At 41.1% G+C, this 25,547-nt stretch overlaps 1 protein-coding gene across 5 annotated transcripts in view; it reads left to right on the top strand.

Moving 5' to 3' along the window:
- The window catches only part of RALGPS2 (Ral GEF with PH domain and SH3 binding motif 2), a 145,100-nt gene that overhangs the window by 61,282 nt on the left and 58,271 nt on the right, over positions 1-25,547 (top strand). For all 5 annotated transcript variants that reach the window (XM_073643341.1, XM_073643342.1, XM_073643340.1 and 2 more), the window contains exons 2-8: positions 11-160; positions 325-432; positions 3,457-3,507; positions 7,292-7,375; positions 9,831-9,920; positions 11,239-11,331; positions 19,672-19,798. In XM_073643341.1, the coding sequence (XP_073499442.1) occupies positions 104-160; positions 325-432; positions 3,457-3,507; positions 7,292-7,375; positions 9,831-9,920; positions 11,239-11,331; positions 19,672-19,798 (610 nt within the window). In that variant the 5' untranslated portion in view covers positions 11-103. The remainder of the gene's footprint in view (positions 1-10; positions 161-324; positions 433-3,456; positions 3,508-7,291; positions 7,376-9,830; positions 9,921-11,238; positions 11,332-19,671; positions 19,799-25,547) is intronic.

The raw sequence follows: 25,547 nt of genomic DNA, 5'->3' as shown, positions 1-25,547 counted from the left end.
TTTATTACAGTACGAAAATGATGCTTTTACTTCCTTGGAGATGAGATGATCAAAGTTTTTCACTCACTGCGGAGAGGGAGAAAGCACTAATGGTGCCGGAAGAATGGACCTAATGAATGGCCAGTCGAGCATCACTGCTCTCACAACGAATGCTTCAGAGGTGAGGGGACCACAAGATTTCCAAAAAACTAAGTCAAAGCAAAGGTCATTATTGATGGGGGGGTCACGAATATGTGAATTCTGCGGGTTGTATCATGGTTATGAGATTTCCTGGTACCGTTCATTTGACCAAAGTATTTTTTTTTTTTACTTTCTTTCTTACAGAAAAGCAGCAGCTCTGAATCGCTGAGCGAAAAAGACTCTACTGCCCTGAAGAAAAGTTTTGATGCTGTCGTGTTTGACGTCCTCATGGTCACTCCGGAGGAATATGCTGTAAGATGTTCATCACGTTGACTGTAAAAGAGAAAGCTCCTTAGTGAATTTCCAGCAGCAGATGTTCTAAAATAACACCGTAAACGCTACTCATCTTGGCTTTATCCAAACCTGTTCAGAAGCTATCGGCAGTCGCCCCCTCTGTTTATTGGCCCTTATAGTCTGTGGTTACTCCCATTGCTGAAAGGCTAGGTCTATAGGACTTCACATGACCACAATAGAGGTTTAGTAAAGCCTGGAGGTGGGGTCACGCTGGAGCTTCTCCATTAGATCGCCAATACTTTATTTTGATTTTTTTATATATTTTGCTGCTGTTTTTTGCATGTTCTCTTTTAAAGGCAATGGACATCTTTGTCATGGAAAAACTATCTTTAAATATGTCAATGGTTACCTTTACTACACCACTAGGTTTATGGCTGAAATGCACATTCCTTCATTCATTATCAAACTCCAACATACAGATCGCCGCTTTCTTAATTTTCAATTTTTTCTCTTGGTGGCATAATAGTTTGGATGTGAGCTCTGTGTGTATTTGGTACACTGTTGTTTTAGCTTGTATATCATCACAGCTTCTATCCTGCACATATTTCCCCTTCAGCCTGTTTTCTCTGCCCTCCCTGAGACTTTACATGCTTTCTCCTCTATCCATAATGTGGAGATCTGTGTAAACCTCCCTGCTGCTACCTCTAACACTACTAGGAGGGATAAGGAGGACAGAAATCATAACTGAGCTGATGGAATTTAATGGATTTGGTAGATATGAAAAACAGAAGTATAATGATACATACTTAAACACGTGCCCTTGACCTGCTGATAATTTATATTTGCTGTGTCAAAGCTTCCATATGAAACAATAAAATATTATTTTTATTTATTTTTTTCATCATTGAATAGTTGTCCTTGTTGATGAAGCAAAACATCAGCACCTACATGATTTTATTACTGGGGAATGCAGATTTTCTCTTCACACCAGAACTTCCTCGACTCCTTTGTCCTGAGAAACTGATACCAAACATCTGGTGGCGTCCAGGTGTTTTTTATGGGACAAGCATTACTTCTTGGATAGCAATGCCTTACTCCCATGAATCTGATTTTTGGCTTATTTCTGTACTATGGTGTCATGAACAGACCATAGAGACACAATGAGATGTTTTGTGACTTCTTGGATGACTTGTCGCTCTTATCCTCTTGGAAGTTTTCTCCGTTTGGCTGATCTCAGGAGTTCCTCAGCCTTAGAAATAGTTTTGTATCTGTAGCAACAGACTTTACTGGACCAGAAAAGAGCTGTACATGCAATGTGACGGACTTTAAGTAGTTCAGCAAAGTCCCCTTTTAAATATATTTTTTGCAATTTTTCATATGGGAATATTATTTTGGATTTTTTTACAATGCTTAAAGGGGTTGTTCGGCCTTAAAATATTAAGTCTTGGCTTAGGATAGGTCATCCATATCAGATCTGTGTGTGTGTGTGTTATAAGTATTGTAAAGCCAGACAGCCCCCTTTAAAGTAACTAAACCGAAAAAAAAAATTAACTAAAAGTATAAGTTGGTATGCATGCAAAATAGGAGCATGTCCACACTGGCCATTAAACAGACAAAACCTAGGACCGAAACAAAATGAACATATACACTGCTGTAAGTAAAAACAATAGTGCATATAAATAACGTAGGATACTTGGTAAACACAATATTTCATCAAAAGAAGTGTAAAAGCCATTCCACCGACGTCAAGGTGACCCAAATTGGGATGGTCCTAGCCTCTAGTATTACCATGTGTCAAAGTGATGTCATTGTGAATAAGGGGCCGAGAAGGATCGGGCCCCGAATATGGATACACCGCAAATGGGACGCTATTATGACTCATGGTAAGGTTTTAATACTAGAGGTTAGGACCATCCTGATTTGGGTGCACCTTGACGCTGGTGGGATGGCTTTTCTTTTTAATCAAAAACCCTTTTAATGTGTCTTAAGATGGGACACTACTAAAGCAGAGAGAGCTTTTTCTGCTAATCCTTCCAGTTTAGTCCATGTTAAAAATGAATAAACTTAAAAAATACATATATTCACACACTCCACACGTCCTTCTTTACTAAAGTGTAGATACAGCCTTGTCATCTAGATTCCATATGTATCAATGAGGAAATAATGGGAGGTACGGGCTGCTCCCCATAGACTTCCATGGGTGTTGTATTACTCCGCTGTACGACTTGAAGGTTAGAGGGGTTCTTCACTTTGGACAATCCTCACATAACAATAAACAGATCAGCTGTGATCTATCAGGAAACCTGGTAATAAATGTTAAGTTTCTCTGCGGCGCCACCACAGGTGAAATGAAGTGTTAAACTGTGTCCATTAAAATCAATAGAATGTGTAATGTCGAACAGGTCATCCAGATCTAGAAATAGTTGTGGCAGCTGGGATGAGGATCCTGAACAGAAGATGCCCCCTACTAACTCCCCTCCCCTAGTCCCCTATGGGGTAATAAAAATGGGTTTGTCTGCTACAGGAAATCCCTTTTTAATGGTTCCAATTTGCTGCAGAAAATAAAAAAACTGTCAATCTCCCGGCGGTCATGTGACGTAAACAATGTTGACCACTGCATCCAATCATCTGCACTGTTCTGAGACCAGCAGTCACGTGGTGTAACAATTCCTCAAGACTGCTGGGAGACACATCATGAATATGGAAAGAGTAGTGGAAGCAAGTATGCCATTTTTTTTCCTTAATTTTCTGCAGCAGACTTGACCTATGAAGAAGAGGTTGTACGGTGGTGGAGAAGCCCTTTAAGTTCTGTGATCGCATATTTCTTCTTGGCTTCTGACCTGACGTTATGTGCACTCTGTAAAGATCTGTTCTTAATTTGTCTAAATTCCCAGCACCCGACTATAAAGCTGTCAGACCCCAGAGGGAGAACACAGCAGGACCCCCATAGTGGTGGCCTCTAATCACGCATGGTCCTCACGTAGCTGACTCCTGCTGGATGCCGGGGTCTTTAGTCCTAATCCTCTGGGCTCTCTCTTGCAGGGTCAGATAACACTAATGGATATGCCGGTTTTTAAAGCCATTCAGCCAGAGGTGAGTAGTTCATGGAATTAACTGCTAGAAATGTTAAGATTTTCCACAGTCTTAACTCTGTAAGATGGATGTTACCTTCTGTCCTCAATGCTTATAAATTCTGGAAAAAATGCATGTATTAAAGTATTTGGGGCCCTGATCTCCTGATGTACATGTAGCATGGCACCATTCATCTATAACAGTGCTAATATTTTAGTTTTTCCGTGTCTGGAGAAGTCTTCATGTATTAAGCTTATGGTTTCCATAAGCCACGACTAATCCTCCTTCTGATTCAAGCGAAGAACTCTGAAATCTTACACTCCATGTTTGCATTTATCCGTCCTCATTTTTCACTGGGATTACACGATTTGTTTGCTTCATTGCCTCACCTGTAATATATAAAATCCCTCTCTTGCCACAATCCTCTGATTCTTCACCACCTTGTTTCTCTTGGTGCTATTTTTCAGCTACATGAGTTTTCTTGGGTTTCTCAGGGTCTCATAAAATGTCCGTGTAGCATAGAAAGTACTGTGATGTACGGAAAGTAGAATTCTCTGAGGCTACTTGGGAACCTGTAGGAAAATGGTAATCACCCAGACAGGAAGTCGGCTCACATTGCAAAATATGCAGATAGCCTCTTAATCTTAAACTTTTGCACTCACCTATAAAGCCAATATTGACCGTATAACAAACCTTGCTATATGACTTGGGATAAGAAGCCAAATCAGACACTTCATTCGCAGACATGAGGTGTTTCGGGTGTTTGCTCCTCATGAGAGCAAAGTATGAGGTCCGATTTGGCTAGGTGAGATTCCGCTGATTAAGACTCTAAAGGGGATTGTTTACCCCGTATAGGTAGCATTAGAGGGCAAGTTCTTTTTCTGAAAAAGATATTTGCATGCTTAAAGGTTGTCCACTACTTTTACATTGATGGCCTATCTTTAGGATTGGTCATCAATGTCTGATCGGTTGGGGTCTGACCCCCTCCCCCCACCCCAATCAGCTGTTATCAGTGTTGGCAGCCTCCAGCCGGAAGTACTTAATTGCGGAGCTGGCCGTCTACTTGTAGTGGCCGCGGCTTAGTACTGCACATCCGCCTCCTATTTAAATAAATAGGCTAATGTGCAGCACTTGGCGGCAGCCACTACAAGTAGACAGCCAGCTCCGCAAGCAAGTACTGCAGGTCAGCGGCCGCCGCTGACACCAATCATAGCTGATCGGCGGTGTAGGGTATCGGACCCCGGCCGATCAGACATTGATGACCTATCCTAAGGAAAGGTCATCAATTTAAAAGTAGTGGATAACCTCTTTAAATTCCCAGAGGAACATTGCATGGCCTACAAGTCTCCTTACACCGCCTTAACACTCTCCAGATGGAGAAAACCCTAGTCCAAGGCCTCTTACATAGCCAAATCAGATCTGTTGCTTTGCACTAATGAGGGTCAAACACCCCGAAACACGTGTCTGCAAATAAGAGTACATGGTTTGACTTCTAATCCTAAGTAATTTGGCAAAGCCTTGATACAGGGTCGCTATAGACGTTGCTATTCCCAACTCCCAGAGGAGCATTGTATGGCTTAGATCTCTCCTTATGCTAGCCTGGCATTCTACATAAGGAGAAACATGACCCCTTTTCCAAAATATTGAGGTTGAATGCACACACTGTAATTCAGATTTGCGTATGGAAAATCCATAGCATAATGAGATTGTAAAGAATCTCCTCTACAAGTTCTGGAAATTTTTCACACTTAAATTTACTTACGGCCTGGATATTGAAATCTGCAGCACATCAATTCTTTCACTTGGATTTCAAGTTTTGCAAAACATAGAATATCCTCAAACCTGTGGCATAATCCACGTGTAACAAAATTTAATATTTAGTGCTGATTTGTTGTAGAAAATTCACAGCATATCTGTTGTGTGCCTGTACACTCGGCATGTTTCCAGTGGCGTTTGTCTTTTTTTGCAGTAGAATAGACAGTCAGTGGTTTGCTGTATGTGCCGTAATATCTCGCACAGGACTCCGATCTTCCAGGAGCATGCGGCTCCATTTCGTCCCCAGTCAGCAGCACTCCAGAAAAGAGGAGAACACATTGCTCTGTCCATTGAAGATTATGGATGTTGCAGCAAAAGCCTTGTACTTCCCAACTCCCATAAACTACAGTGGAGAAAACCATGTGCACACCTGACATCGCTCAAACTAATCTACTTCTTTTTCGAGTTCTAAATGGGTCGGTCAAGAGACAATATCCCAAAGATGGCCACACAGTGCACCATTAGTATTTTTCCACTCCTGCTTCCCCGCTGTGTGCCTCTTCTCCCTGACATGGAGAATACATGTGAACAGCCCACAAACAAGCATTTCTGTGTACATGTATATGAAGACCTCCAAAAAATGGCCTGGCATTGGGGTCTCAGGATTGTGTGCCTATGGTTTACATCAGAAGTGTAAGACTGATGACCTTCCCTTCCGCTGATTTGCCACAACCGACGAAGATCTGAGTATCCGAACTCTGTTGACCTTCCCTTCCGCTGAGCTTCCTTCATTGACAAGGATTTGAGTATTCAGCCACCTGGAAGGTTTTGCATCCAGCACCTGCTAGTTAAGCTGCTGACCAACCAGTAGTGTTACCCTGACACTCTTTACAGGATTGGGTGTTTATTTTATTCATTTAAGTTGGAAAAATGTTTGCTTGCAATTGGAGCTAAAAAAGATGAATTTCTCCTGTAGGCGGTAATCTATACCACATTGTCCTTCCTGAACATGAATCATGAGGTGTCCTCTCCTGATCAGACTTTCCATTATTCCATGGCTATGATGGTCATCCAGGGCCTACTCTCCGACATCTCACAATCCTCTCCATGGTGCGTAAGGGAGCGTGTCTGATCTGTCCACCAGTCTAACAAGCTTCTCACTGGTGTGAGGTCATTGAAATTCAATATTTATGTCCCCACGTGGCTGAATTTTGATTGCAAGAGCAGGAATCCTGGCTCCTCCTTACTGAAGGTCTTTTAGTTTTGGATTTTTGTGGCAATTACACAACGTCCTTCTTTTTTTCGCTTGTGATTTAGATCATTACAGTTTTATAATCACTGTCAGAGCAAGAAGATTGAGGGGTTGTCCACCCCATTATATTTTGTCAAGGACTCGAGTGTGCTGTGAAAAATGAAAAGCACATGATTACTACTGATCCCCTTCCTCGGTCAATTCTCTGGACAACTACCAGGATCTCATCTTCCAGTATTGTCTGTCTGTATTCCCAGTAGCCTCTGTGGTGACCACTGTGGGAGAGAAGACTGGTGGAAGGTGTCTGTTGCAGTTCATTTTACGCAATGGATGGACATTGACTGACTTGCATCAATTATAGGCTCACATGTTAAAAAGCTGTCCCACCATAATTTTTTTATCCCCTAATCCTTTCTAATATTTTTCTTTAATATGTAAATGAGCTGTTAAAAATCTATGGGCCTGACCTAGATCTTCCTGAGACTCTGCCCCCAAAGCTTATTTTACATGAAAGGGGGAGTTACCAGTGTGATACATGTAATGACTTATAGTCTGCTCTCTTGATCTACATGTCTCACACTGGTAACTCCCCCTTTCATGTAAAATAATTCCTTCGCAGGAAGATCTATGTCTGGCACGTAGATCTTAACAGCTCATTCACATATTAAGAAAAACTTGGATTTCTCTGGAATAAAACATCGGATCACAAATTTCAAGATATCATTTTATTCAGCTTCTTATGACCAACATGCCTTAGAAGGGATGATAAATTAACTGCTTTTAATCTTTTTCTTTTAGGAATTATCGAGCTGTGGATGGAATAAAAAAGAAAAATACAGTTCTGCACCAAATGCTGTGGCCTTCACAAGACGATTTAACCATGTGAGTCACGGACTGCTTTAGCTTTTTTGTCATCTCTATATGATAAAATCTAATGGGTTTTTTTTTTGCTAATTTCATATAGTTTAAAATGTTTAAGTGAATTCTAATTTATGAAGCTTGTTTAACAAAATATATAGCAGGAGTCGATATGTTTTTTGTAGTGATGATCACTACCTGTCAATAAGGGATAATAATTCTTGTAAAAAAAAATAAATAACAACCGCCCATGTCAGACATATAACAGAATTTATATTACACAAGTCACAGTGGAAGACAGTTTTATTTCTTAGGGGAAAACTCTTTAAAATCCAATAACCTGGGCTGCTAAAGGATTATTTTTTCTTTTTAGCAGTCAGACTTCGTTTTTGCAGTCAGGAAATTACCGTTCTTGTTTCCAAGCTTTTTTTTTTTTCTTACTTTCTAGAAATAACATTCATCATTTAACTTCCACTTTCCTTACATTTTATGCGTTAATATGAAGATTGGGATATACAACTCCTTAGACTTGAAAAATAATAATAAAAAAAAGTAATTGGAAATATTTTTGATGAAAAATTGCAGAACATTCCAACTCCCGTCTTTTGACGTTGGTACCATTGAAAAAGCGTTCTAGAAAGATCTGTCAGATGGAGCAATGAATGCAATTATTCCTCTGCACTGTCTAGAACCTTTATTGATTCTGCAGCTGTCTGATGATGATGATGATTATTATGTATTGGCAGATTCTCACCTGATGGGATCCAATCACACAGTTGTGGTTGTTTTACAATGTTCTACAGTATAAAAAGTGTTTTTCTATCCTTAAATAGAAATCTTAAACAATGATAAATTTATAAATGAAGTCCACCTATTGGAAGAAGCAATCCTAAGTCAATATCAACCCTTTAACGAGCCTTGCCATATGACTTAAGATAAAAGCCAAACTAGAATCTCAATTTGCAAACACTGTGTTTCGGAGTGTTACCCCTCATCAGTGCAAAGTATGAGATCTAATTCGGCTGGTTGAGAGGCTTTGGACTAAGGTGTAAGGGGTAACGTTTCTTCTTGTGGAGAATGGCGAGTCAGAGTTCTAGTCCTCTTCCTTTCTGAAGAGACAGTTTGCATATTTAATGTCCCAGAGGAGCATTGCATGGCTTATATGTCTCCTCACTCTGACATGCCAGGCTTGGCTTCTCACTGTCCACAAGGAGAAACATTACCCCTTAAGCCCCATAAATAATCGCCAATTCATTAATTTAGTTGTTCGCTGGCAGACTTCATGGCAAACTTACTGAAATGGCACAGTATGATGACTTGGGCACAAATTAATAGATGCTTATTTTCTTGTTGTATTCTTTTTTTTGCTCCTTTTTGGAGTGCAATGTCACATGTCCCATCAATGAGCTGTGCAAAAAAAAAATTGTACTCTGCAAGGATACTAACAAATCATTGTTCATATGTTTAGCAAATTTTTGAAAAGTCTGAAATATTGAATTGGTGGAAAACATTTAGATTATGAAAACAGTGCCCAGATTGTCGAGACAACCCCAAAAATGATGAAGGCTGAAAAAACTGGTATAAAATGTACATTAAGGGGTTTTCATGGACTGTTTTTTTTTTTTTTTTGCTTTAGCTATTGAGCGAAGAACTTAACTGCAGGTCGTTGCTAACTACTTCCTAATCCATCCTGCGTTGATCTGTTACGGTGCAGGGGGCAATCCTCTGGCTTCATTTGACCTCGCGTCAACAGAGCAGTTCTTTCTCTTCCCGTCTGCTCTGTCAAGGGGGCGTCACTGCCAACGTCATGCTGTTTGACAGCAAGCTCTCCGCAGTTAGGTGGCAGGGAGCCGGCTATCAATCAGCATGACATCAGTAGTGGCGCCCCTTTGACAGAGAAGAAGATGCTCTGTCGACGTGACTTCACCGGAAATGGGAGAATCACCTCCTGGGCCGGGCAGAACAGCCAGGTAGTTAGTTACTATCTGACGTTAAGTTCTTTGCAAAAAATCCTTGAAGTCCCAGATTACCCCTTTTGAAATATGTTATCATTTTGGCGCAACATTTAAAAATGCCTAAATTCCAAACTTGGAGAAAAAAAAAGCAAAAATAATAAATTGTTTCTAAAGTATATAATCAAAAATTGATTTTAACATTATATTATTGAGCTTTTTTTCCCCCATATAACATTGGAGAACCCCTTTAGCCAGTCAGACAGCCATACTCTGTTTAAGCAGTGGGCATATTTCAATACTTGGGTCCTTAGTTCTGTGTAAGGCTGACATGTTAGTCTGGTGAAAGGATTTTCAGCCTTCACCCTGGTCTGTACCCATTTGTTTCCCTCCTAGATGAGTTGGGCGGTTTTCAGAATTTTTGTGTTGAAAGAACTCATTGAACCCCAGTGAATTACCATACCGACTTTACACTTGTTCTTCGCGCTTCCTTAAGTCCATATTTTTCCTTTTTCTGTTTTCCGCAGGTGAGCTTCTGGGTTGTGAGAGAGATCCTTCACGCACAAACACTAAAGATTCGTGCCGAGGTCTTGAGCCATTATATAAAAACTGCCAAGGTGAGAGACGTCCACAGTGTTTTTCTTCCGTCTTGGTGTTGAGTAGAAGACATGGGCACCTCCGCGTCCTTAGGCTGCTCACACCCCAGGATAAATATTTATTCCTGACACTTCGTTTGGCAGGTCCTCCCTGACTCCATTAAATGCTTCCAGGCGCCCTGTGAGTCCATGAACTCTCCCAGTGTAGTCCTGGAAGTGTGTGGAAAGAGGCTTTGTAGTGCAACTGCCAACAGAGCCCAGAGCCAAAATTTATACATCGATGTATTCGATAGCCGGCATTTCTTCCAACGTGTAAGAGCGGCAGTAAGAAAGAAAAATCACTCTTGGGGCTGGTTCTCAACGCTTTTTCAGCCATCATACCGTCTCCTGACGGGGACCTCCAACAGACTGTTGTGACGTATCCCACCGTAAAGCCATACCGTAGCACTAGGTGTACAATAAATAGTACCGCACACTCCGTTACCAAAAAATATCACGTTTATTCACTTTGAATTGACATTACACAACATCAAAAACACTTCAAAAGGAGGGAGGAGGCATGGCGGATGGATGGAGTTTATTCATACAATCTCCTTCAAGTCTTTCATGCAATGATCTACTGCACCATTAGTGCTCCTCCGTAATGAAAAGTATGTATTTTTGTAGCCGCAGCGTTCAACAGACTAAGGCTTTGTTCACACATCGTGTTTTTGCTAAAAAAAAAAAGCATTTTACTGTCCCAACAAAGTGAATGAGATTCCTGAAATCTCCTGCATGTTGCTTATTTCTTCCTTTCAGTCTCAGATCTGCAGCATGTCAATTATTTCAGCATTTTTCACCCATTTTAATCAATAAAAAATTTGTGCGTATTTTACTCAGCGTTTTTCCTGCCAACACATCAGTATTTTTCTGCTGCAAATACCGAATGTGTGTGTATACAAACTCCATATAGCTACTTTTTTGCAGTGTGGTAATGGAGCAGCAATCTTTGATTCCGCTCTACTTTTCCCCATTGAACGCAATTTCCAAAAATGATGGCTATGGAGACTTCAGGGTCAGTGGGTACTCTTGTCCGCTTAACCAGCTGTCTTTAGAAAGACCGCATGGACCAGGGCTCATCCCGCTGAACGCCCGCTTTCTTACCGTGGGCAGAATACATCAATTCAAGAGTCAACGTTCAGACTCATAAGTACAATAGTCTGTCTCCTGGACTACTGAAAATATACGTCTGGCATAATTAAGATTAAATGTTGTCACAATGGACAAACTGCAAAGTATATACAGTTTGTCCTTTGCATTGTAATGTTTGCTTTAAAGTGTATATTTCATATGTCCACAGAAGCTGTATGAGCTGAACAACCTGCATGCATTAATGGCTGTGGTGTCCGGTTTACAAAGTGCTCCAATCTTCCGACTCACCAAGACGTGGGCAGTAAGTAGTATATATATATATTTTGCATTGCTTTTAATAGTTCTAGCTACAGGCGTCACTTGTTCCTGGTAGATACCTGCTGCCTTTTTTTTTGTTTTCTTCAGAGCTTTAGTTAGATTAATAGTCATTTATATTTCATATATCAATAGTATACATGAAAATAAGAAACTTTGTAATATATCTTATCAGAGAAATCTGCTACTTTCTCCTCCTATATTTATCTTTGACTCCCCATGCATGGGTAAACCTGTAAAATTAAGTGATTTACAAATTTTCCAATTGCTGGGATAGGAGATAGCAGTTGGTGCTTTTAAAATTCTATGGAGGAGCTAGAGGCAGACATCCTGCTGCAAGTTCTCCATAGAATGTTATGAGCACTAACTGTCATCTCCAATCTCAAGATTGGAAGAATCTGTATTCACTGAAGACAGATTTTATCCATGAATTGAGAATTTAATGATCAGTCCAGGAGGAGACATTAGCGGATTTCTCTGATAAGATATATTTAAAAAATGTCTTATTTTCATGTGTACTATAAATAAAATGACACTCTAACCCCTTAACCACCTTGGACATATCGGTACGTCCAAGGTTGCATCCCCTTCTTTGGTGCAGGCTCTGGATCTGAGCCCGCACCTTTGCGGGGATATGACAGCTGATCTGATTCGCTGTCATGTGCCCCTAACAGCCCCGGTTGGATCAAATATACACATATTTGGTATCGCTGCGTTCAGCATCGCACAATCGGTAAATGGCGTAACGTAGGGACTCTTCCCCTCATCTGACCATGTTTCGTGTACATAGGGGTTGACAACCATGGAGTGTTGAGTATATGCTGTTTTTCGTTATCTTTGCACCATTTATCTGTTAGCGGATCACGCTCCTATACCACTTGTATGTGGCGCCTGTAGTGTATTGATCTTATTGATTAGAGTACATCCCATACAGCATATACACTTGAATTTTCTCTTCATTATCTTGGTATATTGATATAATAGTTCATCCCTCATTTCTTATTTCACAAACAGTTCTGGCCTTTCAGGGAACATTAGTCATTACCAGGTTGCTGTTGGTTCATTGTAGCCATTAGGCTTTTTTAAGTGTTTTTAATGGTTGGTTTTTGTATGTTATTTATCATGTGTAATAAAGATTTTTATTTTTATCTCATTTTGGTGATCCCTGTATATGCACGTCTCTGTTTTCTTGTTTTTTGGTTTATGATGATTCAGTGTGCATAAGGTAGATCCCATTACTTTATTGGTGGTGCCCGCTAACCCAAATCTTAATAATAATAAAAACGTCAGCTCGGCGCATAAAAAATAAACCCTCACCCGGCCCCAGATCCCGATAAATGGAGACGCTACGGGTCTCAGAAAATGGCGACTTTTTTTTTTTTTTTTTTTTGCAAACTTTGAATTTTTTTTTCACCACTTAAATATTGCACTTTTTTGCAATTTCACCACACTTTGAATTTTTTTACCGTTTTCCAGTACATTATATGGTAAAACCAATGGTGTCGTTCAAAAGTACAACTTGTCCCGCAAAAAACAAGCTCTCACATGGCCATATTGACCGAAAAATAAAAAAGTTATGGCTCTGGGAAGAAGAGGAGAAAAAAACAAAAACGGGAAAAATCCAAGGTGGTGACAGGGTTAAAGTTGTAGGTCTTATTATAAGAGAACCCCCTCTGTTGGTACGAAGTGGGCAACTTGGGCTTAAAACAATGACCTGTCTGAAGCCATAACTGGCGGCAGCCATTAGCATTACATGCCTTTATTAGTAGTAATAATAATAATAAAAAAATACTAATAAAAATAAAATACTATAAAATAAATAGACTAATAAAAGTAAAAAAATAAATAGAAAAAATAATACTAAAATAATTTAACAGTGGCATTTCTCATTTCACATAATACAGCCCAGTGATCTCTAGTCGCAGACACTTCTGCTGTTGCAAAACTACAACTCCTATCATGGCCTCCAGCTCCGGATTGTGCTCAAAGTTGCATTTTTGCAACAGCTGGAGAAGCTGCGATTGAAAAGCAAAGGTATGAAATGAGATTTTGCGCAATCCCACAGCACAGTGAGGACGGAGTCGTCCCCGCTCCCTTGTATTGCGTCTTGGTAATGGAGTTTGAGTTGAGGAATGGTGTTTTGTCTGCCGTCAGGCTCCTGTCACTCCTGGGATGTAAGAGGAGGTCATGGACTGGTGTTAATCTGTTACAGACACGTTGTGCGTGCCACGTGTGTCCGTGAGGAGGATTGCATGGTCCGGGGATACAGTGGCCGCCATACTGTAGATGGAGATGACTGGAGGGGAAAGCTCACTAAAGACTGGGGGAGATACAAGTGAGCGATGGAGGCAGCAATGGGGAGTGATTCCATTACTGGAGGGTGAGGGAGATGTCCATAGCCAGGAGACAGAGCTGTGGAAATTGGGAAGGTGATAGAAGTGTCTGTAATGGGAAACATCTGCATGCGATGTGACCTCAGAATCATGAATAGTCAATGCTGTATAGTCGGCCATTGCTCATTGGACAAGCACATTACAGCCAGGACGCTGGTGATGAATTGGTTAATGTACGGGGCTCAGTGGTTTCAAGAAATGGCTATAACAAGTATATGTTGTGGTGTTTTAGAGCTGGACTGTGTACATGGAGTCTGAATGGTAGCGTAGGACTGTGTGCACACTGTGGGCTTCCAAATAGCCCAATATTAAGGGGATGCCCTATCTTGGAGGCATAGCTTTTATCTCTAGAATAACTCGGCTGATAAAGCATTTAATAATTTCATTTGAATTCCTAGACGATGACTTCTGTTTGTAGCCAAACAGTTTTTTTTATACTTATCGTTTTGTCGTTATTAAACTTTTTTTTTTTTTATTTGTGCTTTTATAATAAAATCTACCAGGTAAACTTGTGTCTTTTGTCTGGCTGGCCGACGGATCATTACACCGATCGCCTGCCTTTCTGGCTGCCCAACGGCTCAATCCACCCATCGCCTCCCTGTCTGGCTGGCTGACGGATCGTTTCACCGATCGCCTGCCTGCCTGTTTGGCTGGCCGATGGATCGTTTCACCGATCGCCTGCCTGCCTGTTTGGCTGGCCGATGGATCGTTTCACCGATCGCCTGCCTGACCGTTCTGTATTAGGTAATCTAAATCATGCAAAGCTTTCCTATTAAAACAAGACCTAAAGAAGTAATCGCATTAGTGGGAGTCCAACACGGAAACGGATTAATTTTGGAGGCTAATCCTGCATAGGAGCCAATCTGCAGTACTCTGCAGCGGCCGCTACACATCGAATAGAGCCGTGCTGTTCAGCTCTGTTCAATGTTTACGCCTCCAAATTTACATTAGCGACCTATCCGAAAGAGAGGTCAACGGTAGTTAATGCCCGACCACCCCTTTAACTGTAAATAATGACAATAGTATCTGTTGTGTATGCCTCTGTGTTTTTTTCTTCCTTTTTCAGGCACTTTTAAAATACATAAATTGTAATAAAACAAGCAGAAATTAAAGTAAATTGCACATAACTTTGTGTTTTTATTCCCCCCCCCCTAACATATCTGTAGATTTTCTGGTATCTTAGTTACAGACCTTTATTTTTTAGGGTTTATTAATCCCAGAAGTGAAAATCTTCTGTCATCCTGCCGTGATGAATAGTCATTGCTACTGGATATGTGCATAATCTCCGTTATTGTCCTGTGTGAGAACATCTGTAATCTCACTCACTTCTTCTTTGGCTGCTCCTTCTAGTCCTTTTTTTTTCCAGTCGTCCAAGCGTGTAAAGCGCTCGTTCCTGAGACCAGTAATCCAGGAGAATATTGGGTCTGGGCCCCGGCGCTGGTAAACCCCAAGTGTTTTTATAGTGTGGTCTGACTTTCAATAAAAGCTGAGTTTTTTTGCGGTTGTTTCCAGGTTTGGAGGATCCGAGGAGCTCACTCCTGACTGCTATACATTTATTTATTTTTTTATTCAGTTTTAACCTTTCCCCAAGGGGTGATAGCAGCCAAACTGTCTCAACGAAAGCCTTTAATTGGGTGTTTTCCCTAATGCTTCTGCCAGCTGCTGCATATGAGTAGCTTCTTTTCAGACCGGGTTTGATTGACATTTTCTGCGACGAAACGCGACATGACTAAAAACAGCTGGTACTTTTTACCTTGTAATATCATGGCTTGCACCGAAACTCCGGTAGTTGTGTGCCTGCATGAATTGTGTCTATATCGATACTTAATTATCCCTTGTTTTTCCTAAATCCTGATGAATATAGTGTCTGTATGGACTCTGCACACACCCATACATACATACATGTAAAGCAGAATTATTTAACACTCCAGAAGATAAATTATATTTACTTATCTACATGTCAGTACTACTCTGGTTTGAGTAAAGCCATGGCTGTGCATGAGATACCCAAAAAAGGATCCTTGTTTCCAGAATTGGCCATTAGGTAGCTGTACACATTCCGGCTGCATCAGCCAATCTAATGTCTTTAAAATGCCACGATTCTTTCCTTACAGCAGATGTTGGGGTGGGTGGGGGTACAAGTATCTAGACTGCCATACACCTGATCATAAGTCTTCCAAATGTTCGTTGAGCAGACGGCTATCCTGGCTCCCCCAGACACGTGAGGGCTCAGCTCGGCTGAGTGTTCACTTGTTTTCAACAGGGAGAGAAAGCATCTCTGACAGAGGCTTATCTCCTACATGGCCCAAGCATGGTGCTTTTTTTCTGGAAAGAAAATGCACACCCCATTGCAAAATCAAGGTGGGATATACAAAGCTCTGCATAAGGGAGGGCCAGCAATGGATGGTCCCAGAAATCCACTTTGTTTCTCTGGGATTGCTTTGCGGGAAGGAGAAGGGAAGTAAAATGACCACTGGTGTAATGAAAAATGTTGTGAAAGTCATAGGAAACTTTGCGGTAACCTGATATTCATCTCACCCATGGACTAGGATCTCTTCTGCACTGACGTCTTGTAGTATAGCAAGGAACAATGAAGAGAAAAGGAAGGTACATCCAGCACTGGGTCCTCATTAAAAATTCTTCTTTATTGCAAATCCATAAAAAACGCCAGACAGAGTAATCGCATACGTTTTTCAGACGGTTACGTCTTTCGTCATCGCATACAGTGACGAAGGGCGTAACCGTCTGAAACGCGTATGCGATTACTCTGTCTGGCGTTTTTTATGGATTTGCAATAAAGAAGAATCTTTTATGAGGACCCAGTGCTGGATGTACCTTCCTTTTCTCTTCAATAAAAATGTTCTTACAATTCTTAGTTCCCATTTCATGATTTTTAAGGCTTCAATTGTTCAACCCTAATTCCAAAAAAGTTGGGATGCTAGGTAAAATGTAAGGAAAACAAGAATGCATGGATTCCAAAATCTTAGTCGCATTGTATTCATCACGACAGATCAGAGGTAAACATCAGAAATTTCTACATTTCATCTGAAAACATGAACTCCTTTAGATATTGATGGCAGCTACACATCTCAAAAAAAAGTTGGGGCAGGGTCTAATCTACCTCTTCTTTTTACAACAGCCTGGGAAGTTAGACAATTACTGGAGTCGGATTCTAGTTGCTCCTCAGTCCTGGGTCATCCTTGCCAGATTTTTATTTCATAATGCTCCAAATATTTTCTATTGGTGAAAGGTCCAGACTTCAGGCGGCCGGTTAATCACCCGAACTCTTTTTCTTTGAAGCCGCGCTGCTGTGATGGATTCAGTATGTGGTTCAGCATTGTCTTGCTGAAATATGCCAGGTCTTCCCTGAAATAGACATTGTCTTGATGGAGCATATGTTGTTCTAAAACCTCTATATAATGTTTGGCGCCTTCCAAGATGTGTAATCTGCCCATGCCGTAGGCACTAATGCAGCCCGGTAGCATTAGAGATGCAGGAACTATGTGCCGATAACAAGCTGGGTGGTCTTCCTTTAAGTTCACAGGATACGGAGTCTGTGGTTTCCATAAAGAATTTCACATTTTGGTTTCTGGGACCACAGATCAGTGTTCTATATTGTAAATGAGCTTTGGCCCGGAGAAGACTGCAGCGTTTCTGGATCGTGTTGGTATACAGCTTCTTTGCATGACGGAGCTTTAACTTGCATTTGTGGATTGCACGGTTGAACTGTGTTCAGAGACGATGATTTCTCGAAATATTCCTGAGCCCATGCAATGATTTCCACTACCAAATCATGCCTGTTACTGATGCAGTGCTGCCTGAGGACCCGTAGGTCACGAGCATCCAGTATTGAGCATCGGCCTTGTGCACGGGTTTCTCCAGAATCACTGAATCTTTTGATGATCTGTATATAAATGGCGACTTCAAAGTCTTTGCAATTTGTACGTTGAGGAACATTCTTCTAAAGTTGTTGCACAATTTTTAGACAGCTGTTCATAGATTGGGGAACCTCTGACCTTATTTGCTTCTGAGAGACTCTGCCTCTCTAACAAGCTCTTTTTTTTTTTAAATGAACCCTCTTGTTTTTCATTAGCTTCACTTATTTTTTCCAGTCTTTTGTTAACCCTTTCCCAACATTTTTTGAGATGTGTTACTGCCATCAGTTTCTGAATGAGTTAATTGTGTTGTTTTTTTTTTTAATGAAATTGAAGAATGTCTAATGTTCACCTTCTGATCTGTATTCTCTGTTCTGGTGTGAATAAAATATGGCTATAAAATATTTCCAAATCATAGCAGTCTTAGTTTCTTTACATTTTCCTCAGCGTCCCAACTATTTGGTAATTGGGGTTGTACATGTAAGTGTGAAGAGCAGCCCGTTCCTGATACAGGAGCAGCGAGACTAAAGGCCCTGTCACACATAACGAGATCGCTAGCGAGATCGTTATTGCGTCACGGTTTTGGGATCGCTGGGGAGATGTCAAACATGCAGAACCTTCCAACGATCTCGGCCGCCCCAGCGATCTAACCAACGATCTTGGTGGTCGTTGGGACGCTTTCACACAGCAGTTATTTCAACGATCCATATCTTGATAGGGACTATACTGTGTCAGAAAGGCATGCATAAAATAGCTTTTCCGCGACCCCTCATCTCCAGTTTGTGGACGCTACTGCGTTCTGATTGGTGGCCTTGGTTTAACACTGCGTCTCCGGTCAGATAGGATCTCTACTGCGTCTCCATTAAAAATGGAAACTCATTTGAGACCCCAAACAATACCTACCTCGCTAAGGATGCCTGATTTCTTCAAAGTGGAGTCAAAGACGGAGAACGCTGGTGGGATCTGAAAAAACAAGGACGCAGTAGTGACCACCAATCGGGGACGAGGAGCGCAGAAAAGTCCAATTTATGCACGCCTGCATGTCTCAGTTCTGAATCGCTAACGAGGTCGTTGATAAGGTGTCAAATACAGCTATGCACACTGCCCAGCGGGAGCGCAATGACCCAGTAATGGTCCAGGAAGCTTTGTAACGATCAGCGATCTCACAGCAGGGGCCTGATCGTTGCTACCTGTCGGACGTAACGAGATCGCTAGCGAGATCACTATTGCGTCACAAATACCGTGACTCATTAGCGATCTTGCTAGCGATCTCGTCATGTGTGACGGGGCCTTAAGAACCTCTTTGTTATACGCAGGGTGATCTGCACTATTGATAACTACCCTTGGTCATGCAATAATTACATTATAATTACCAAGATCTGGTAATAATTAAATCTTCCAGCGGAGAACAGTCCTTCAGTAGTCCGGTTGTGTAGGTTTTATCTGTGTGATACATTTGCCTCTCCGTGGATATTGATCTGGCGGACCTGTTTGTTTTGAATATCTCTTCGTTTTATGTCTGTAACTATTTGGCTCCTTTCACACTGTTTCTGCCTCTTAAAAGGGATTTCTGGATCACTCAAGGGGATTGAAGTGTCATAAGACTTTTACTACAAGTCTATTACATTCCCTGCCATTATGATGCCCCCTACTGGTCTCTGTTTACTTGCTGACATCACATTGATACATGTGACTGCTGCCAACAATCACTGTCGTCAGTAGTCGGCGTGTGATGACTTGACGTCAGGGTTGCAGCAAGTTAACAAAGATAGTCGCGAGCATTGAGGGATGAACACGGTAAGTTAAGCTTCTTATGGCATTTTTTGGGGTTGATCCTAGACAACCACTTTAATGATATAAATTATATTAACTCACCTTTGAGTTGTCAGATATAAAAAGTATTATTACATCTAGACCTTAATACAGCCCACACTTGCTGCCGTCAGTTTAGCTTTTTTTTTATTGGTAATTTTCCTAAAGTACCGAGGAGGAAGAGGAGGCACATCTCCGTGTTTGGTCTAGCCGCCATGTTTCTAGCTAATGATGTTTGCCTTTCAGCTACTGAGTCGGAAAGACAAGACGACCTTCGAGAAACTGGAGTACGTTGTCAGTAAAGAAGATAATTACATACGGCTCAGAGATTACATCAACAGCTTGAAGATGACTCCTTGTATCCCCTACTTGGGTAAGCTGCTAATGATCTTGTCAGTCTTGTGCAAGTAATGAGCTTCACATAAGTGTATCCCGAATGCTAAATGCAGCAAAGGAGACTGACTGCATAAGATCTGAGACCGCAGGATGGGAGACTGATGGTCAGCGTAAGCCGTGGTATAGCCATTGTTGAGTCCATACACTAAGTTTTTGCACATACTCGTAGCTGTCAGAACTTTCATTATATTTACTAAATATTTGTAAAATTGTGTATCATTTTTAATACCAGATTGTAATAATTTTATTACTTTTACCTCCAAACTTTAAGTTCCTTTTGCAAGACTATTTTTTTTTTTTAATTCTGCCACCAGATCGACTTGAAAATAAAAACTCATTGTCCCATTCGGCTAAGGCTATGTGCGCACATTCAGGAATTGCTTGCAGAAATTTCTGCACCGTTTCTGCACCTCTTGGCAGCAAAAACGCTGCGGATAATCCGCAGCGTTTTCGCCTGCGGATTTGGCATGCGTTTTTTTCTCCCAATGCATTGTATAGGAAATACGCACAAAGAATGGACATGCTGCGTTTTTTTCTGCACATGAAATCCTGTCAAGAAAATTCCTGATCATGTGCACAGAACTTGCAGAATGTCATAGGAAGTCATGCGATAAGGTATGTAATGCGTTTTTGGTGCAATTTTGCACGGAAAAAACGCACTGTGTGCACATAACCTAAATCACTACCTCTGTAATGCAGTCGGGCCGGTATGGTAGGTGTGTCTTTTAATACTAAAAAAAAAAATAAAATAAATAGGATCAGATCTTTTCATGAAAACTCAAGGAAAAGTAGTTTTTGTGCTCTGGCAAAAAGTCTGATGGAACAGAAAAAATACTCTCAAATACTTAAAGTCCCATGGTATCTGTCACAGAGCAGGTTCAAGAGCTGAGCCCGCTCAACACAGGGCAGATGACAGGAATATGATTTTCTCTGAAACTTGCAGCGTTTCAGAGTCCAACATACCTGGCTGAGTTCATACAGCCAGTGCCTGATGCACGCTGCCCACAGATTGGACACCATAGGGTGTATCTTGGTACTAAAGTATTGCATTTTGCAGCACAACTTCACATGCCAATTGTCACTTTGTATATTTAATTTCCCAGAGGAGCATGCATGGCTTAAAAGTCTCCTCACTCTGACAAGCCAGGCTTGGCATGTCACTCTGCTCAATGAGAAATGTTACCCCTTAGACCACAGAGCACAACTTCAAAACTCAAATGGGGACTAAAAAATGTCAAGTGTTAACGGTAACGAATGTGTTTTTTTACTTTTTCAATATGTTATAGTGGTTTTTTTTGTTTGTTTGATTGTTTTTTAAGTTTGTAAAAGTCTTATCTATCAAAATCTAAAATTATTTAAAACGTAAGGTAAATGCTAAAAATAATCAATATGCAGAATTTGTAATTGTTTACCATTCACCCCCCCCTCCCAAAAAAACAATAAATAAAAATGCCGCCCAAAATGGTACAAATAAGGCTAGGGCTACATGATGACGTTCTCTCGGTGCCGCTGCCATACAAGCTCCATGCAAGTGAACGGGGCCGCATTGCGACACCTACACTACCATGACAAGCAACTCCCAACATATCAGACTGTTGGATTTCTGGTGATTGTTGTCTCAGCGTTTTTGTCGCTTTGCCACCCCATTCATTTATATAGCAATGCAATGTAAAATAATAAAAAAAAAACTATACACGTTTGCTATTGCTGTAATTATAATGACTGAGAACCACGCTACCAGCTCATTTCTATTGCACAATGATCGTTGTAAAAATAACCCCCCACCCACCCCAGCAAACAAAAAGTGTTGGTATGGCATTTTTTCACCATTTTGCCCCATGTGGACTCCTCATTCAAAACTACTATTTGTAATGAGAAAAAAATAAATAAAACACCAAGCCCTCAATGGAAAAATAAAGAACGTTATGGCTCTTGGAAGATGGGGAGGAAAAAGTGAAAGCACAAAACGAGAAATGGCCAAGTAATTAAGACGACTATAAATGATGGTAGAAGTTTTGGATTGTCTGACACCTCCTGACGGAGGGTTTTTCCCACCATGACCGGTGGTGGTGTTGCTCCCTGAGTGACATGGCGATTGTCAGACCTAATTAGGCTGCTAACAATGGGAGTTCTAGTTTTCAAAAATCTAGAGAGACAATTTGGACAGAACAATCTTTTTGTGTGTTTTTTCCTTTTTGTTTTCTATTTTTGTACAGTAGTATATTTTGGTTATTGTGTATTTTTAGACTCTCAGGTATTCCCCGTAATGCAACCCTCCTTGGTGCTAAATTCCTGGCAAACGCCTCGGCAGTTGGCTGGATTTCACTTTTTCTTGCCGTCGGGGTAATTTGTGTTTCTCAGTGTGCAATCTCAGAGGACTTCCCTGGCTCCTGCTGTAGAGGGGCGTCAGAGGAGAAGTCAGTGCCGGCTGCCTCTGCAGAACAGATTTCCCTGCCGGCTCTTGGTCGCGATTCTCCATAGATAAAGCTTCTATGCATAGTCTAAGGAGGTCGTGAAGTTGGGCCATTCGCGGAAGTTTTATACTTAAAATATCCCTGTTTAATTCCAGCACTAAGGTTTCCTCTTCTCCTGACTTTTACTAGTCATAATAAGAGCTTTTGCTTCGCCTGCCGCACTGGCTTAGACACAAGATGAGAGCATGGGATCGTATTCCGTTTCCAGATGGATTTTAGCTGTTTTTTTGGGATTTTCCTACTTTTATATTCCACTGACCAATGCCTGACATCGTATCCTCTCTAAAACCTCTAAAGCACATGGGTTAATGTTAATGGTCCCTGGTATTTGTCCAAGTGTTGTGTAAGATGATAATTGATTACTAGGGGGATTGTCAGTGATTAATGTGGAATATCTGCGGCTGGAAGCTCGTCCCTCAAGGATTGGAAGCTAGTTGCTTTTTGGAAAGGAAATCTCTGTCTGCAATATAAATTATAGCAAACCTCCGATACAAACCTTTTTTTATTTTTGGCCTGTAGTGTTATAGTTCTAACCAATGTCTTGTGCTTCTACCATCTTGGTGCCCTATGACAAAGCGCTTTCCATGTGACAGGAGACTCGTATGACGTGCACAGGGCGTCCGCTTCTATGCAACATAATGAAATCTGCAATGGTGTGTGTGTATATATATATATATATATAATATTTCATTTTCTCCAAAGGGAATAGCCTGGAAATGATTTGTGATTTACTGCACAGCCTCAAAATAATTAAAATAAAAAGAAACAATGCTTCTACGGATGAAGGGGCATCTGTTCATACTTTCTGACAAAAACAGGGGAAACTTTGAGCAACGATCAAGTTTACATCATTGACTTCAGAAATATGAAGGTCCGTCCCCAAGGACATGATAGTAATTCAGGTCCATCTGAATGCATGAAGTGTTCCTGCCGTCCTGGATCATTGCCGCATATGTATCTGTGCAGCTGTGGACTTCTCTTCGATACAGAAGACGTTAGCCCCCAACTCTTCTGAGAAATTTTTTTCTTCCTTTTTGAAAAAGTCAAGGCTGAGTTTATGGATGCCATATGCTTAATTATAAAGTTAGCTATTTTTGGAGGAGGCTGGACGTAGTTACCCCAAGGTTTTTACATGTGGTCTTTTAGTGAATAAATTATTTGCAAATCACCCCACACTAGGGCAAGCCATCAGCCTGATCACTAGGAGCCTGATCTCTGTGACCCCCACCAATTGGGGGACTGCAGTGCCGGTGTAGCTCTGCGGCCTCTACCCTGCACAGCATCACTCCCGGCCAGTCAGATATGAAGGATGGAGAAAGTGAGGAAGTAGCGCTGCCACCTCTTTATTCTGGAGGGTCCCAGAAGTTTCAGCTCATCTTTTTAGTAGTACTGAGAAAAAAAACAAAGCTTGGCACTGTCAAAAAACATAGGACATTGTAGTTGTCAGACTGACCCTCTGGTTATTGGATCCGGTGGTGAATAAAAGTGCGAAAAGTTCAAGGAATCCAAAACGGCGGCACTCACCATCCATAACAAAAAAACTTTATTTCAAAACACCATTAAAAATCCATTGCTGTGGGACTTGCAGGGTGTGAGCTGGCGGCCATTGTGCGCTGTAAGTGCTTCTACAGGTCTAAATGTATTTTTAGCGCAGTTTTGAAAAAGCTTTTTATGGATGGTGAGTGCCGCTGTTCGATATTCCTTCAACCTTCTAGTAGGCTTATCGTGTTACTCAGAAGTGCTGCTCATTGTCTTGTGTTATGTTGTGACCATCATACAATGAGAAGAAAAGCATACTCAGATTTTTCCTTGATGATTGATGCAATAGTGAACTATAAGCATTAATGCTTTTCACAATGGGACGGTTTCCTTCCTTGGGTACTACATGAATTAGCAGAATGCTGATGTTTAATTTTTGGTTTGTGATCCTTTTATTCTTGCTTGGATAATGGTATTGTTGCTACAAGACTTTTTTGCTGGAAGGGCAAAATAAAAAGCCAGGCAAAATCCAGTGTGTATAAGAATTCAGGCCGGGTAAAGCAGTATTTAAGGAAAGTGGTGCAGTTTGGGGAGAGCTTTCATGTATTTGGGTGCTTAGAATTTCAAAAATAATTTCTTGCATATGTTAAGGGAAATGTGAAATTGTGGAGTGATGTATTGTCTTGATTTTTGCGTGCTGGCTGTAATGTGTGTGCCTTCTTCCATAAGGCAGATGCTGAGCATCCCATGCGCCTGTTCTGCATTCCTGATGTGAGCAGGGATGATGTAAAGCAGAATGGTGAAATGGGGGATCCCGCAGACCCCAGAGCGTATCCCATTCCTTGCTGGTTGAGTCACACACACTCATGCTTTGTACAGATGGCAGCTGTGTTAGCGGATGCACAGTATCTTCCTTGTTGTGGGTGATTTGTGACTTCCGAAAATTTTCTTCTCAGGATGATTAAAAAAAAAAAGTGGATATTTCATCTGCAAAGCGAAGGCCAGCAATACACCCTGAATACAAAGCATTAATCTACAGCTTTATGCTTGGATCTAGCAGATGTGATCAAATAGTAGCTCAAATCATCTGCGGCGTATAAAATGGCTACATAATTATATTACAGCATTAACGCAGTATACAGGCTCGGACTGGCCCATCGGGGAAACAGGAGAATCCTCCGGTAGGCCGCCCCTGTGAAGGAGAGCTAATGAGTAGCGCTGTTACTCTTGATTCATAATTTGCAGAAAGAAAGTATAATCTAATCATTCATTAAACAAGCTAGCCAAATTAATATTACATAGAAGCAAAAGTAAATTTGTGTAGTAGGGTCAGGTTAATTTTGCATGTAGCTGAACACTTGGCTTCAAGAATCAATGTTACTCGTGGGCCTTTGCCAACCCAGTCCGACACTGTGCCAGTATATCATCAAAATTATGAGCAAAGGACAAGATAACGGACTGTAGTAAGTTCCTGAGAATATCAAAGTGGACTATTAAAGGGAGTCTGTCAGCACAAAATAACTGTTCAAACTCCGCACATTTGCTTAGTGCGCCCCTGACGTGACCGAGCAATTCAGTTCACCTTCCCACATACTTTACTTCCATCTAACCACACCCTCCTGTAAAAACAGAGAAATCAATCAAGGAAGAACGGTGTGGCGATGGAGGGAAATAAAGTAGGTGGGAATGAGCACTGAATTGCCCGACAGTGCACAGAATGCCTGAGCTTGGTTTGCACAGTCATGTTGTGCTTACAGATTCTCTTTGACCCCT

This window comes from Phyllobates terribilis, unplaced genomic scaffold, assembly GCF_046119375.1.
Source record: "Phyllobates terribilis strain yellow unplaced genomic scaffold, ASM4611937v1 Scaffold_8__6_contigs__length_399053987, whole genome shotgun sequence".
Lineage (NCBI taxonomy): Eukaryota > Metazoa > Chordata > Amphibia > Anura > Dendrobatidae > Phyllobates > Phyllobates terribilis.
Note: the sequence above shows the minus strand (reverse complement) of the source record. Positions and strands in the feature narration are given on the sequence as shown.